Here is a 12027-nt window from a genome sequence, read left to right on the forward strand (position 1 = left end):
ATAGAAAGAACGGCGTGACCATGTATGCAACAGGGGAGACGGTAGGAGAAGCAGGCTTAGAGGGGCACATCAACAGTTTGGACAAGTCAAATTTGAGTTTCTCTTAGACATCCAAAAGGGAATGAGGAGTAGGTGTGTACGTCTGGAGTTACGGGGAGAAGTCAGAGTTGGAGATGAGACTGGAGAGTCACCGCATCAAAAGCCATGAAACTGAATGAGATCACTAGGGAGTGGGTGGAGAGAGAAGAGGTCTAAGGACAGAACCCTGGGGCACATCCATATTCAGAGGTCGGACACACGAGAAGGAATCACCAAAGGAGACTGAGAGCCCAATGCGGGAAGGCAAGAACCAAGATGGAGTGAGACCCAGAAGCCAAGAGAGAGAAGCGTTGCAGGAAGAGCGATAGAAAGACTATGTCAAATGCTGCCTGTGAAATGGGGCCTGGGGACAGATGACCAGATGAGGCCGTGGGGGCACCATGGATGGGGTGAAAATCTGATGGGAGGGAGTCCTATCGATTGGGTAAGAGAGGAGAGGAAATGGAGATAGCTTTGCATAAGAATTCTTTTGCAGAGTGTCTCTGCAATGGGAAGGAGAGAAACAAGGGGTTAGCTGAAGAAGGATGTGGGGTTAAGGGAGTTTTTTAAGATGGGAGATCATTCAGATCCACTAGCCAGTAGCAGGGACCACTACCTCAGTGTGAAAAGCCCACGACACCGGAAAGGTAGAAAAAATAGAGCCCAGTCTCTCAGGATGCTGTTAGGCTGGTGGGACGGATGAAATTCAAATATGGTTTTTTAAATGTTTGCAGAAATAGGCGGGTATATGCACCAATGAAGACAGTGCAACCCGCGTGTGACTGAGTCAGCATGTGTACCTCTTGCGCTCTGAGAATTCTGGAAGTAAGAGCTTTCCAAACCGGGTGTGGATTCTTGGCTCTTAGAAAGAGGTGAATTTAAAGCAGGATTTAGAAAAAGGGGAGAGACAGCATTTGGTGGAGAAGTGGAGAAGTGTGCTCCAGGCAGGGGAAGGCTAAGAGATGCCAACAGTGCCATTCCCAATAACAGGTGTCACTTTCCTAGCACTTACTACACGCCTGACACTACTCTAAGTGCTTTCTAGGTAATAACTCATTGAATTCTCATAAAAACATGAGGTAGCAACTACTGTCATCCATGTTACAGATGAAAAAAATTGAAGCACTAAGAAATGAAGTTCTCGCTCAAGGTCATATAACTAGTAAAGGGTGGTGCTCGGATTCAAACCCAGGCAGTCTGGTTAGAGCACAGGCTCTGGCGTCCACCTCTACACCATGATGGAGCCTTCCCGAGCCAACCCCAGTGCTACCCAGAACACATCAGGCTCTGTGGTGTCCCCCTTGCTCTCCAGACTCCTATCAGCTTGGAATAGCCATAGAAGGCAACTGGGTGAGTCAGGACAGAAGGGGCTAAGGGAAGAGGGAAACACATGGGGGACCCTCTCACGGGCTGCCCCAGGTGGTCACCCACCCCCAGTTACGTTGGTTTTCCTCCTGAGTCCAGCACGGTGGCACTACCTCCCGGCCAGGGGCTGGGCACGGCCCCGGCATGGCCCCACCGGGCACCTGCTGAGCCCAGACTGGATGAGCTGGCCCCGCCCTCTGCATCACGCCCCTCATCGGTGTGGGCTTAAGCGGCAGCGGACCCCCCACAAGCTGATCGGCCCCGAACTCAGCTCGACGGGAAGAAACACACACCAACAAGACACAGAGGGGCTGCTGGCCAGCCCGACAGCTATCGGCAACCCCCGCCCAGCTATCTGCCCCCGCACCCAGACTAATGAGACCTAAGTGTGACCGCTGTCGTGCCTGCAGCTGAGCTGCGAGGCTGTGGGTGGGATGCGCGGGCCCCGCCGAGGCACACACGTGTCTCCCGCCCACTTGGGCTCACACACACTCAGGCGCTCGGCTGAGAGCAGGCGGCAGCCTCTGTGCTTCTCCGACACCTCAGCGGTGGCCGCAGGGAGAAAAGAAACGCCCAGACAGGTCTATCCCAATAGAGTAAGGAGACACAGTAGGGCTTCCTCTTATCTGGCTTAAGCAACTGTGGCCGAATGGGGTCATGGCTTAAATCAGGCAGAGGGCTGCCTCCACGCTAAGCTCCCACGAACGGCTGTTAATGAGAACACAAGGATAATAGGATGCCTCCCAAAGAGTACGAGAACAGACCAAAGGCTAAAGTATTCTAGCACAGGAGCCCAGCTTGGAAGGGGTCCTGGAGGTACCAGGTCCAACCTCCCACTGACGCTGAACTCTGTCCAGCCCAGCTATGGCCACCTCCAGCTGTGGGGACCGCAGTATCAGAACAGCCCATTTCATCTGTCGGGTAAACATTTTTTTACATCAAACCCAAATCTCCCTCCATAATGATCATCTCTCCCTACAACAAACCACCCTCCCAAAACTAGAGCTTGCTAATGACTCACTCCCCATCCCAAGACTCTTGTAAACCACTTCACAGAGCTGGAGACAGGCTTTTGAAATTCTGACAAAATATTACCATGCCAGTTCTCTCAAATCACGTGTGTCTCTTCCAGGTAGGCCTTCTACCAGCAGGACGGAAGATACTGTGGGTCAGCACATGTGTGGAGGGGGCAAAATGAGAGTCCGGGAAAACCAGGCCACTCTAGCACCAATGGACACAGGCAGCCACGTATCAAAATTATTTGGAAATCAGCTCTATGATCTAGGGCTTTTAGCTAGGGAACAAGAGCCACCTCCCTTCTCTCCAATACCCCTGCTTCTGGGACTTTTCCCAGTTTCCTCCTGCAGACTCACCATGATACGTTTAAGAAAACATAATGTTTCCTACTGTCACCTGCCTGTTCTCTTTAGCTCAGCCTGATTTCATGAGGTCCTGGGCGTCGGCACTCTGGCCCATGGTGGTTTTCCCATCAAGAATGTACTGCTGGGGAACTTTCCTGGTGGCGCAGTGGTTAAGAATCGCCTGCCAGTGCAGGGGACACGGGTTCGATTCCTGGTCCGGGAAGATCCCACATGCCGCGGAGCAACTATACCCGTGCGCCACAGCTACTGAGCCTGCGCTCTAGAGCCCGTGAGCCACAACTACTGAGCCTGCATGCCACAACTACTGAAGCCTGCGCACCTAGAGTCCGTGCTCCACAACAAAGAGAAGCCACCGCAGTGAGAAGCCCGCGCACCGCAACGAAGAGGAGCCCCCGCTCGCCGCAACTGGAGAAAGCCCACGTGCAGCAACGAAGACCCAATACAGCCAGGAAGGAAGGAAGGAAGAAAAAGAAAGAATGAATGTACTGCTGGGACTTCCCTGGCGGTCCAGTGGTTAGGACTCCATGCTCCCACTGCAGGGGACATGGGTTCGATCCCTGGTCAAGGAAGTAAGATCCCACAAGCTGCACAGCCAAAAAAAAAAAAATGTACCACCAACAGCCTAGGCTATTCAGGACTCTGCTACCTCAGCTGTCCTCTGGTCCTCTGACGGGACGCAATAGGCCAGGCCCCCTTTGTCCCTGCCTGGGACATGTCCTGTCCTCTTACTCCCCTCCACGCGAGCTTGCGCAAGCCCCAAACTCTGTGAAGCTCAGCGTCCTCTGCCATAAGACGTGTTTACTTCTACCGACCTTGCAGCTTGTTGGGGAAACTGAATTAACACGTGTGTAAGAACATGTTATACACTGTAAACCGTGGCACCAATGTCACCAGGCAGTTGGGAGTCAGGAATCCTGGCACTGCCACGGTGGCCTTTGCCAACTCACTTTGCCTACTGGGACCCCAGTTTTTCATACCTGTGAAATGGAGCCCCTAGGCCTAATTCATCCCTCACTTCTCAGCAGAAGAGACTGTGGCCGGAGCCTGTAGTTCACAAGTGGGTTCTGGAAAGGTTGAGAGAAGATAAACGTCCTCCAAGTATCCGGTGTGGTGCTCCTGGCAGAAGACCAAGCAGCAGGCGAAGACAGATGACTCCACGCAGTACACTGCCCTGGATGCCTTGCTAACGGCAGCCAAGTCTCCCTCATCCCTCTGAAGATGTGGTGGCAGCAGGGGTGGGGCAGGAAGGAGAGGAGAGACAGCCTCGTGCAAGCACACATGCAAGCAGACACCCTCACGGACGGTCTTTGGCAAAATATTTACTCTTGCAAATACGTATTTTGTACACTTATTGTTAAATAAAACCAGTTGGCATTTTTGAGCACTGACCAGTATCTGGGAGAAGAGAAATTTGAAAACTGACAGGTCAATTCAAGATTCAAAACTTGCCATTAGATAGTTCATCCTGCAAACACTTCCGAAGAAGTACCCCTATGGGCCAGGCACTGTGCTAGACCCAGGAATACAGACATAATAAGAAAGACACAGATCTCCTAAGGTGTTCGGCAGGGGAGGGATCTGTGTCCCAGAAAGCTCTGTACATGGATTCCGTCTCTAGATGACAGATGAAGGAGAAAGTCATCAATTTCTATTTGTCACTAATGTGAAAGACCAACTGATTGCTTATATGGGTGACTCAATTTGGCAAAGAGATCAAGAGTTACACACTGCTCAAAATCTCATAAATCACATCACGTGGTCACAGTATGAAGGGGAGCCCACTACTCAAAGAAACCCACAGTGAGTCCTCGGCAAGGCACAGAATTCTGTTGGTATATTTGGATCTTGGTGTGTCCGATATATTTAATACACAGCAGAACAGGATAAGAAAACCAGTGCTTTTTATTCCTCCCCCTTGCCTCCCCCAATTCTTTTATTATCTTCATCTTCATAACATTTGAATGTTCTATGTTTAACATTCTCTCTGCAGGACTTGGAGCTCATTGAGGGAAACCACCTCAGTAAAACATGGGAGTTATAAAGGGCTTGGGGTCCTAGTAAGACGGAGTGTCAAATAAATCCAAGCTCCGGCTGCTTCACCGCACAGGGGAAACTTCAACAAGAAAGAGGTTCAATGGCTACAATAACCTGCTGATGTCTAGTGCCACCCACGCTGAGCAGGACTCTGTACCACCCTGAGCGAGACTTTCAAATCCCCAGGCCTCAGTTTCCTCATCTGTCTGATGGACTTCGTCTGGGTCCTTAGGAAATTATTTGGGAGTAAAAGAATCAGAAAAGAGCAACAGACTAAAAAGCAATAATGATTCCATCTTTCAATTCCTTTGCCAGATAGAACACAATATATGTAATGTGACTGCTGTGATAACGGGATGATCCCACATGTCTCCAGGGGTGCAGAGCTGCAGTACGGCAAAGCAGAAAGAGAAGCTTTGGAGACAGGTTCGAATTGCAGCCTCTGTGTGACCTGAGATGAGTTATTTAAACTCCCCAAGCCTCTGTTTCTTCATCTATAACACCTGGTCATTAATTCTGATGTGAAGATTGCCTGAAATATGTGAAACACCTAGCACAGTGCCTGGCAGAGAGTGAGGTCTTTCCCAGTGGTAATTATTGGGGGGATCATTATTATTTAGCACTGTGTCCTCAGTGTTGGCACATAGCACTCAATAAATACTTGTTGAGTGGATTCATAAATGAATAGTTGAATCCCCGTTTTTACCATTATAGCCAAAACTTGCCTTAGAACCCAATCAGGATCTCCAGCCCGTTCCTCTTTTCCCTTTTAAGTAAGACAGATAGATGGACGTTTTCTCTTTCTCCTCCTTCTCCTTTTTCTTCTACTTCTTCCCATAAGTCTACCTCTTGAAGTACAGGGAAGACCAGAAGAAACTTTAGAACAATGATGCTGAACGTGCTCTTGGGAGACCACATCTCGCAAGGGCCGTGGACTCACCCACCCATCCATTCACTGAGTTTGTGTGATATGCTCACATACGTCAAGTGTCGGGACCTGTGTTACGTGGTCGATCTCCCTTGGAATTCAGAATCTGGTGGGAAAATGCCATAACACTCAGAGCACAACCCAGTGAGTGTGCTGGAACAGGGGAATGGGAGAATGGTTGGAAAGAGATGATCTGACTGCCACCAGCCCCGCCCCCTACTTGCTGTGTGACCTTGGCCAAATCACCACCCCCTCTGGGCCTCCCTCCTCATCTGCGAAATGAGCAGGTTGGAAAATGGAATCCGTAGGATCCTTTACGGTTCTAAGATACGATGATGATCCCTTTAAGTCGTGGAGGGCTGAAGAGATGGTGAGGGTGGTCTTCTCGGGGCATTTATTAACTGGCGGCTCTCACAGTCATCACTCAGAGGACCCAGAGGGACAGAAGCAAAATCAAAAGACATTTTCAGAAGACAGATGGCTGAAACAGGTTGACGTATGTGTGAGAGTTTGGGGAATTTATGTGGGCAGCCTCGCCATCATAAATAAAATCCCTTTCCCTCTCCCAAAGCCTCATTCGTTGAGTAAACACCGGACACTGTAATAGACAATTTGGCTGTATCTCCCGCCCCGTGCCTCACTTGAATGAAAACCAGCAGTCCCACGGCAGGGTAGTGGGCTCGCCACCTCTTTCCAAACATCCACGTTGTCACCAGCTGACAAGCGGGGCGGGGGTTGGAGCGGGCGGGGCAATTTATCTCCGAGATTCCCGGTCCCTCCGTGCAGCCTCGCTCTCACAGCCATCTACTCTGAGGCTGGAGGTTTGGGAGGAACCCCAGAAGAATCAAATGTGGGGAGAAGTGACCCGTGGGAAGTGGGGAAAGGAGCAGCAGCCCCTCCCTTTCCTGCGAGCCTCTGGAGGACTTGGGGGACCCGTCGCCATCAACGCTGGTCCAGCCCATCTGTGTGCAAGGCTGCCTGCCGCTAAGCACAGCTACTTGTGTTTTCTTGACCTACTTCTCCTCCCATCCCTGCCCTACTCCACATCCCCTCTGGAGTCCGTGTAATTAGCACCTTTCCGTCCATAAAGCTCCCGGCTCCCAGGATAACCAAGGAGACAGCAAAACAAGCCCTGGCATTGCTGTTGTGGCTTTTCTTTACTTTCCTCTCTCTTTGTTGGCTTCACTCTGCTTCCTGGCCTCTGGAGACTAGGCCCAGTCTGACCTTGCCAGCCAGCAGGGCCCCTGGCTGGAGATCAGCTGGATGTGGCCTGGCATGAACCAGAACGAGTGCCAGCAGAGAGGACAGAACTGGACAAGCATTGTTCCCAGTGTGGGGATGGGAGCCTGAGGGGCCCTTTGAAGCCCTCCACTGTCGCACAGCAGGCCAGACAGGGATCTGTCAGCTCCCACTTTCTGCTTCTCTCCCGGGGAACAAGTGTCAGGAGAGCCGAGGCCGCGAGGAGCTGCCAGTTCCGGCTCAATCCCTTTCCGCTTCCCATTAGCCACAAATGGAAATGGATGGGTGACCGCTTTAGCCACTCATTTAGAGGAGAAAACCTCACAGCAAATGCTGAACAACGAGGCATCTTATAAATTACGCATCTTAAGGACATGAACTTTATATCGCTGCTAAGTTTTATATCGCTTTAAATTTAAATTAAATTAAATTCTGCTTTATATCGCTGCAGTTTTATATCGCTGCTAAGCAGAATTAAATTAGATTTTGAAGTTTCAGTAGAAGTGAATGGGGAAGAGGGAGGGAAGGTTTTGTTTTTAATTCCTTTTTTCAAGTATGCAGAGTGGTGACCGAAGGCAGGATGAGGGGAAGAACTGAGTCACCGGTCTTTGTTTCTGATTCCAATCAGCTGCCACTGCATAGGCGCGGAGAGACGTGCCCATGTACCCACGACGGAACACGGAGTAGCTCGGGGACCTGCAGCTCAGCCTCTGGCCCATGATGCCTGGCCTTGCCAGGGCCTCCGGACCACCCACACCACCATCATGCCCATCTCTGGGACCTCAGAACCAGTCCTAACTGCAAGTAGAGGAATTCGGGAGCTTGCGGTCCAGTCCTTGGGATCCTGCATCCTGATCTTCATTCTAAATCATCCTCTAACCCTTTCAGGTTCAAGTTTAGAACCCTGCCTCACTCACAGGATCCACTTTCCCCCCTTCCCACCCCAGTCTGGGCAGAGGGGCTTCACGTGCGCCCCCGTCTGGATAACTTGCCTGGTGTTTGGGTCCCTCTAGGGCTGTTGCCTGGCCTTGCCCGGGGTTCCTGCCATTGGACTGATCTTCTTGTGACCAACACACCTGCCTGGATTTCTCACTGCTGTGCCTCACCTGTCTGTCCACAATGACTCCCTTCCCTATACACATGTACACACCCCAATCCCTGATACCCCACGTCTATCCCAGGCCATCAGATGACCACACAGTGTCTGCTGAACTGGACTGTGTCTCCTTGTCTCTACAGCTGGGGCCATGTCCCCAGGACCCGGATCAGCAGGCAGTGGCCCAGCCTGAAGTTAAGGAGCTTTGCTCAGTCTTGGAGGTGTTGGGGGGCAGGGGAGGCAGTTGATTTCTCAGGCACTCCTGGACCCCGGAAAGAGCCAAGTCTTCCGCCAGGCACGGGGACGCTGATGGGGCCAGTGGCGGCAGTGCCTGCCCACACCCAGAATGGGCACCCCCATGACAGCAATGAAGAGGGAGGGAGCTGGTGGACACACGCCACTGAAGTGCCCTGTCCTTCCTCTCCAGAACCAGGGCAGGGTGAGCAGACACCAAGGCAAAGGCCCTGCCAAGCAGCTGGGTCAGGGGCACCAAGAACACTTCATCAGAACACACCCTCCAGGAAGCCTTCTTGGATTGATCAGAGGAGAGAAGAGATGATCTCTGCTCTGCTCTCTAGCCCCTGGATTTGGAAGCCCCGTGGCCATTCCCACCCTCCTTCACCTACAGCTGTGACCAGCTGAGTCCATCACAGACTGCAAAAGGCACTCAACATCGTTTTTCTCATCACAAGAGGAGCTGGGCAGCTTGAGCAGATTGTAGCTGTCAGCCTGTCGGCTGCCCCCCCCCCCCCCGCAACGCTTGTGCCAGCCAAACTCACGGAGGGCAGAGTGCAGGGTCAGATGTCCCCTGCGGACACCTGGGGTGTGGAAGGGGCATCGCCCAGGGCTGGGCTGCCCCCAGGGTGCCGTAGGGACAGCACTTACCAATCCTCAGGGAGTGCGGACTGCAGGCAACCATCACGAGCCACGTGGGAAGCAGCACCAAAGGCGCCCAGACGCGGGGCATCTTCTATGAATCCTCATGGAGCCCTCTGCTGGTCTGGGCATGACATAACTCTGCGGGAGAGTGAGGAGCACGTGAGTAAGAGTCCTATCGGCCCAGGGGCCCGAGCCACCACCCACACGGCCTCTGTGGAGAGGACCAACACTCCCTCCACGAATCGCTGTGCCTGTAGGGGAGCTCCAGGCCGGCTCCAGGCCTCTGTCCTTCCTGCCTCTGCCCAGACTCACAGAAGCCTCAGGTTCTAAAGCCATCCCCCACCCCGACCGCCACCAAATCAGGGGCAGGAGGGTGTGACTGTGGTTGAATGATTCATAGGGCTCCACTTTTTAAAAAATGTCTAATTGGGGATGAAAACTTTCATCTGCTCTTAAGAACAGGAGCCATGGGTGAGCAGAAAAGGAGTGGGTGGGAAGGTTAGGCCATCGTCCCGGGCACGCCACATGCCCTGCTCTCTGGGGAGTGATGCTGGGGAAGTGATGGGTTCCAGTCCAGCTCCGCCACTTGCCAGCTGGGTGGCTTTTCTCGGTCACTCAACTCCATTTCCGCTCAGGTAGACTTGGCATAACAACACGTGCCTGGATGGGTGGAACTGAGGCCGAGGAGAACACAGGAGAGGCCTGGCCTAGAGCAGGGGCTACACAAATGTCAGCTCCTCCCTGGCCCAGATGGGAGAGGTCGCTTCTCAGCAAATACTGAGGGCAGAAGCGCACATCCCAGGTCATCAGCTGGTTTCCACATCTGCTGAAAACGAACCCTTCTCCATCCTTCCTCCACCAGCCCCTCTCCCTCCTGAGGCTGGGGTCAAAGCCAGAACCTTGAAGGAGCTGCCTCCCTGCAAGGCAGCATGGGTATTGTCCCTCCCTGAGACCTCCTGGCACCCTGAGATCAGAGTCTGCAGGCCACCAGCCCTGCCCCATCACTGGGGTGAGGGAGGGGCTGGTGAATATGCAAATATGCTAAACCAAGGTCACCTTTGGTTAGGAGACTAGTATTAAAGTGATTCATCCCCCCACCTCCAGACAGACAATCCGATAGAAAAATAGGCAAATGACTAGAACAGACACTTCGGTAACGGTATATTAAAAGCTCTTGAAGCACACTTGGAAAGGTATTCAGGAAAATGCAATTTTTAACTGCAACGAGATATCGTTATACACCCACCAGAATGACTTTAAAAAAAAAAAGATACTATCAAGTGTTAGCAAAGACGTGGAGCAACTGGAACTCTTCTACTGTGTCAGTGGGAATGTAAGTCAACGTAACTGTTGTGGAAAACTGGTCTATTAGAGCTTTACACATACCCTAATGTCCAGCAGCTCTACAATAGGCATTTCCAGTAGAAACGCATGTATACACTCACCAAAGACATACTAGAACGTTCACAGCAGCACTCTTTGGGTTTGCCCAAACTGGAACCTAGCCAGATGTCCAGCAGCAGAATGGAGAGAGACATTGTCCATTCATACAATGGAATCTTATATGGAAATGAAAATGAACAATCAACAACTCCGTGCACCTGTGTGGATGAATCCCACAAACATAATGTTGAGGGGAAGAAACCAGGCACAAAAGAGTATTTACAGTATGATTCTATCCATAAAAAGTACAAATGCAGACAAAACCATTGTGTGCTGTAAGCAGTCCAGCTAGTGATGACCCTTGCAGGCGGGGGGTGACTAGAAGGGGACACAGGGGGTCTTCTAGAGGTGCTGATGACATCCTGTTTCTTATTCCAGGTGCTGAGCAAAGTGTGCTCAGTTTGTGAAATCTCGTCGAGCTGTACATATCTGATGATAATGTTCACTTTTCCGTACGTGTGTTACACTTAGTAAAGGTTTTGTTTTATGACAATCCCCCCTCCCCACAGAAGCTCGGTGTTGCAGCCTGACCCAGTACCTCGCAGCTTCCTGCACACAACTAGGGCCCTCTACCTGCAGCGTGCTCCTCTCCCCCCGACCCTTGCCATGTGCCAGGAGCGGGTGCCTCTCTATGCCATCCCAGCAGTGCCAGCTTCTCAAGGGCCAGGACTGTTTCCAGTTTACTGCTGTATCCCCAGAGGTTACTTATACAGAATAGGTGCACAGGAGATATTTGTTCAATGGATGGAGGGTCTCAAGCCACTGCCTGCTATAAGGAGACAGAGGAGAATAAAGGATAAAGGATCGGACTGCTGCAAACCTGAAACTAACAGAACATTGTAAATCAACTACACTCCAATAAAAATTTTTTTTAAAAAAAGGATAAAGGATTGGAGCAAAGGCAACTCTGCTGTTGGCAAATCAGGCCCAGAATCTTTGTCCCTTAATCCATGGGTGCCGATGCAGGAAGAGATGAAAGCAAACACAGTCTCAGGGGAAGCTTGGCATTCTTACTCGTTATGGGTAAAGTCGACTGTTCAGTGACTGTCTCCCCACTAGAATTCAAGCTCGATGGATGTGGGACAGGAACAGAAATCCTGTTTGTCTGTCTTCTCAGGGCCCAGAACGGTGCCTGGCATATATTACAGCCTCAATAACTATTTGTTGAGTGGCAAAATGAATGGACTGTCAAAGAGGAAAGAACTGTAAAAAAATGGCTAGGCTATATAAAAATAATACTAAATATAATCATTTCTGTCAAATGCCTTCCATTTATGCCCAGTCAGCCCGCCGCACAATAATTATTATGCAGACCGCTAAATAGGTTTCAGATTAGCCTACGTAAATTTTATTTGATGACAGAACTCCACTTAATCCATGCAGGCCTGACAGTCATTGTTCATGGCCCTAAAGGCTGGCTGATCCTGGAGACCACATGTAAGGACAATGGCTGAGGTTTTGGGCCGCTCTTGGATACAAAGATGAGAAATAATCTCCTCCCAAACCTTACAGGGATAAAAAGAACGATCATGTCACATGTTTGTAAGGCACAAGGGTTTGCAAAATTCTTTCCATAGTCTTTA

At 51.1% G+C, this 12027-nt stretch overlaps 1 protein-coding gene across 1 annotated transcript in view; it reads right to left on the reverse strand.

The window, feature by feature from the left end:
• The window catches only part of GRIK4 (glutamate ionotropic receptor kainate type subunit 4), a gene marked incomplete at both ends in the record, with an annotated part of 308409 nt that extends 299320 nt beyond the window's left edge, over positions 1–9089 (reverse strand). The window contains one exon of the mRNA XM_082845308.1: positions 9008–9089. Coding sequence (XP_082701434.1) covers positions 9008–9089 — 82 coding nt within the window. The remainder of the gene's footprint in view (positions 1–9007) is intronic.
• Between the last annotated feature and the right edge of the window lie 2938 nt (positions 9090–12027).

The sequence above is a fragment of the Leucopleurus acutus genome (genome assembly GCF_964270905.1).
Source record: "Leucopleurus acutus genome assembly, chromosome: 8".
Classification (NCBI taxonomy): domain Eukaryota; kingdom Metazoa; phylum Chordata; class Mammalia; order Artiodactyla; family Delphinidae; genus Leucopleurus; species Leucopleurus acutus.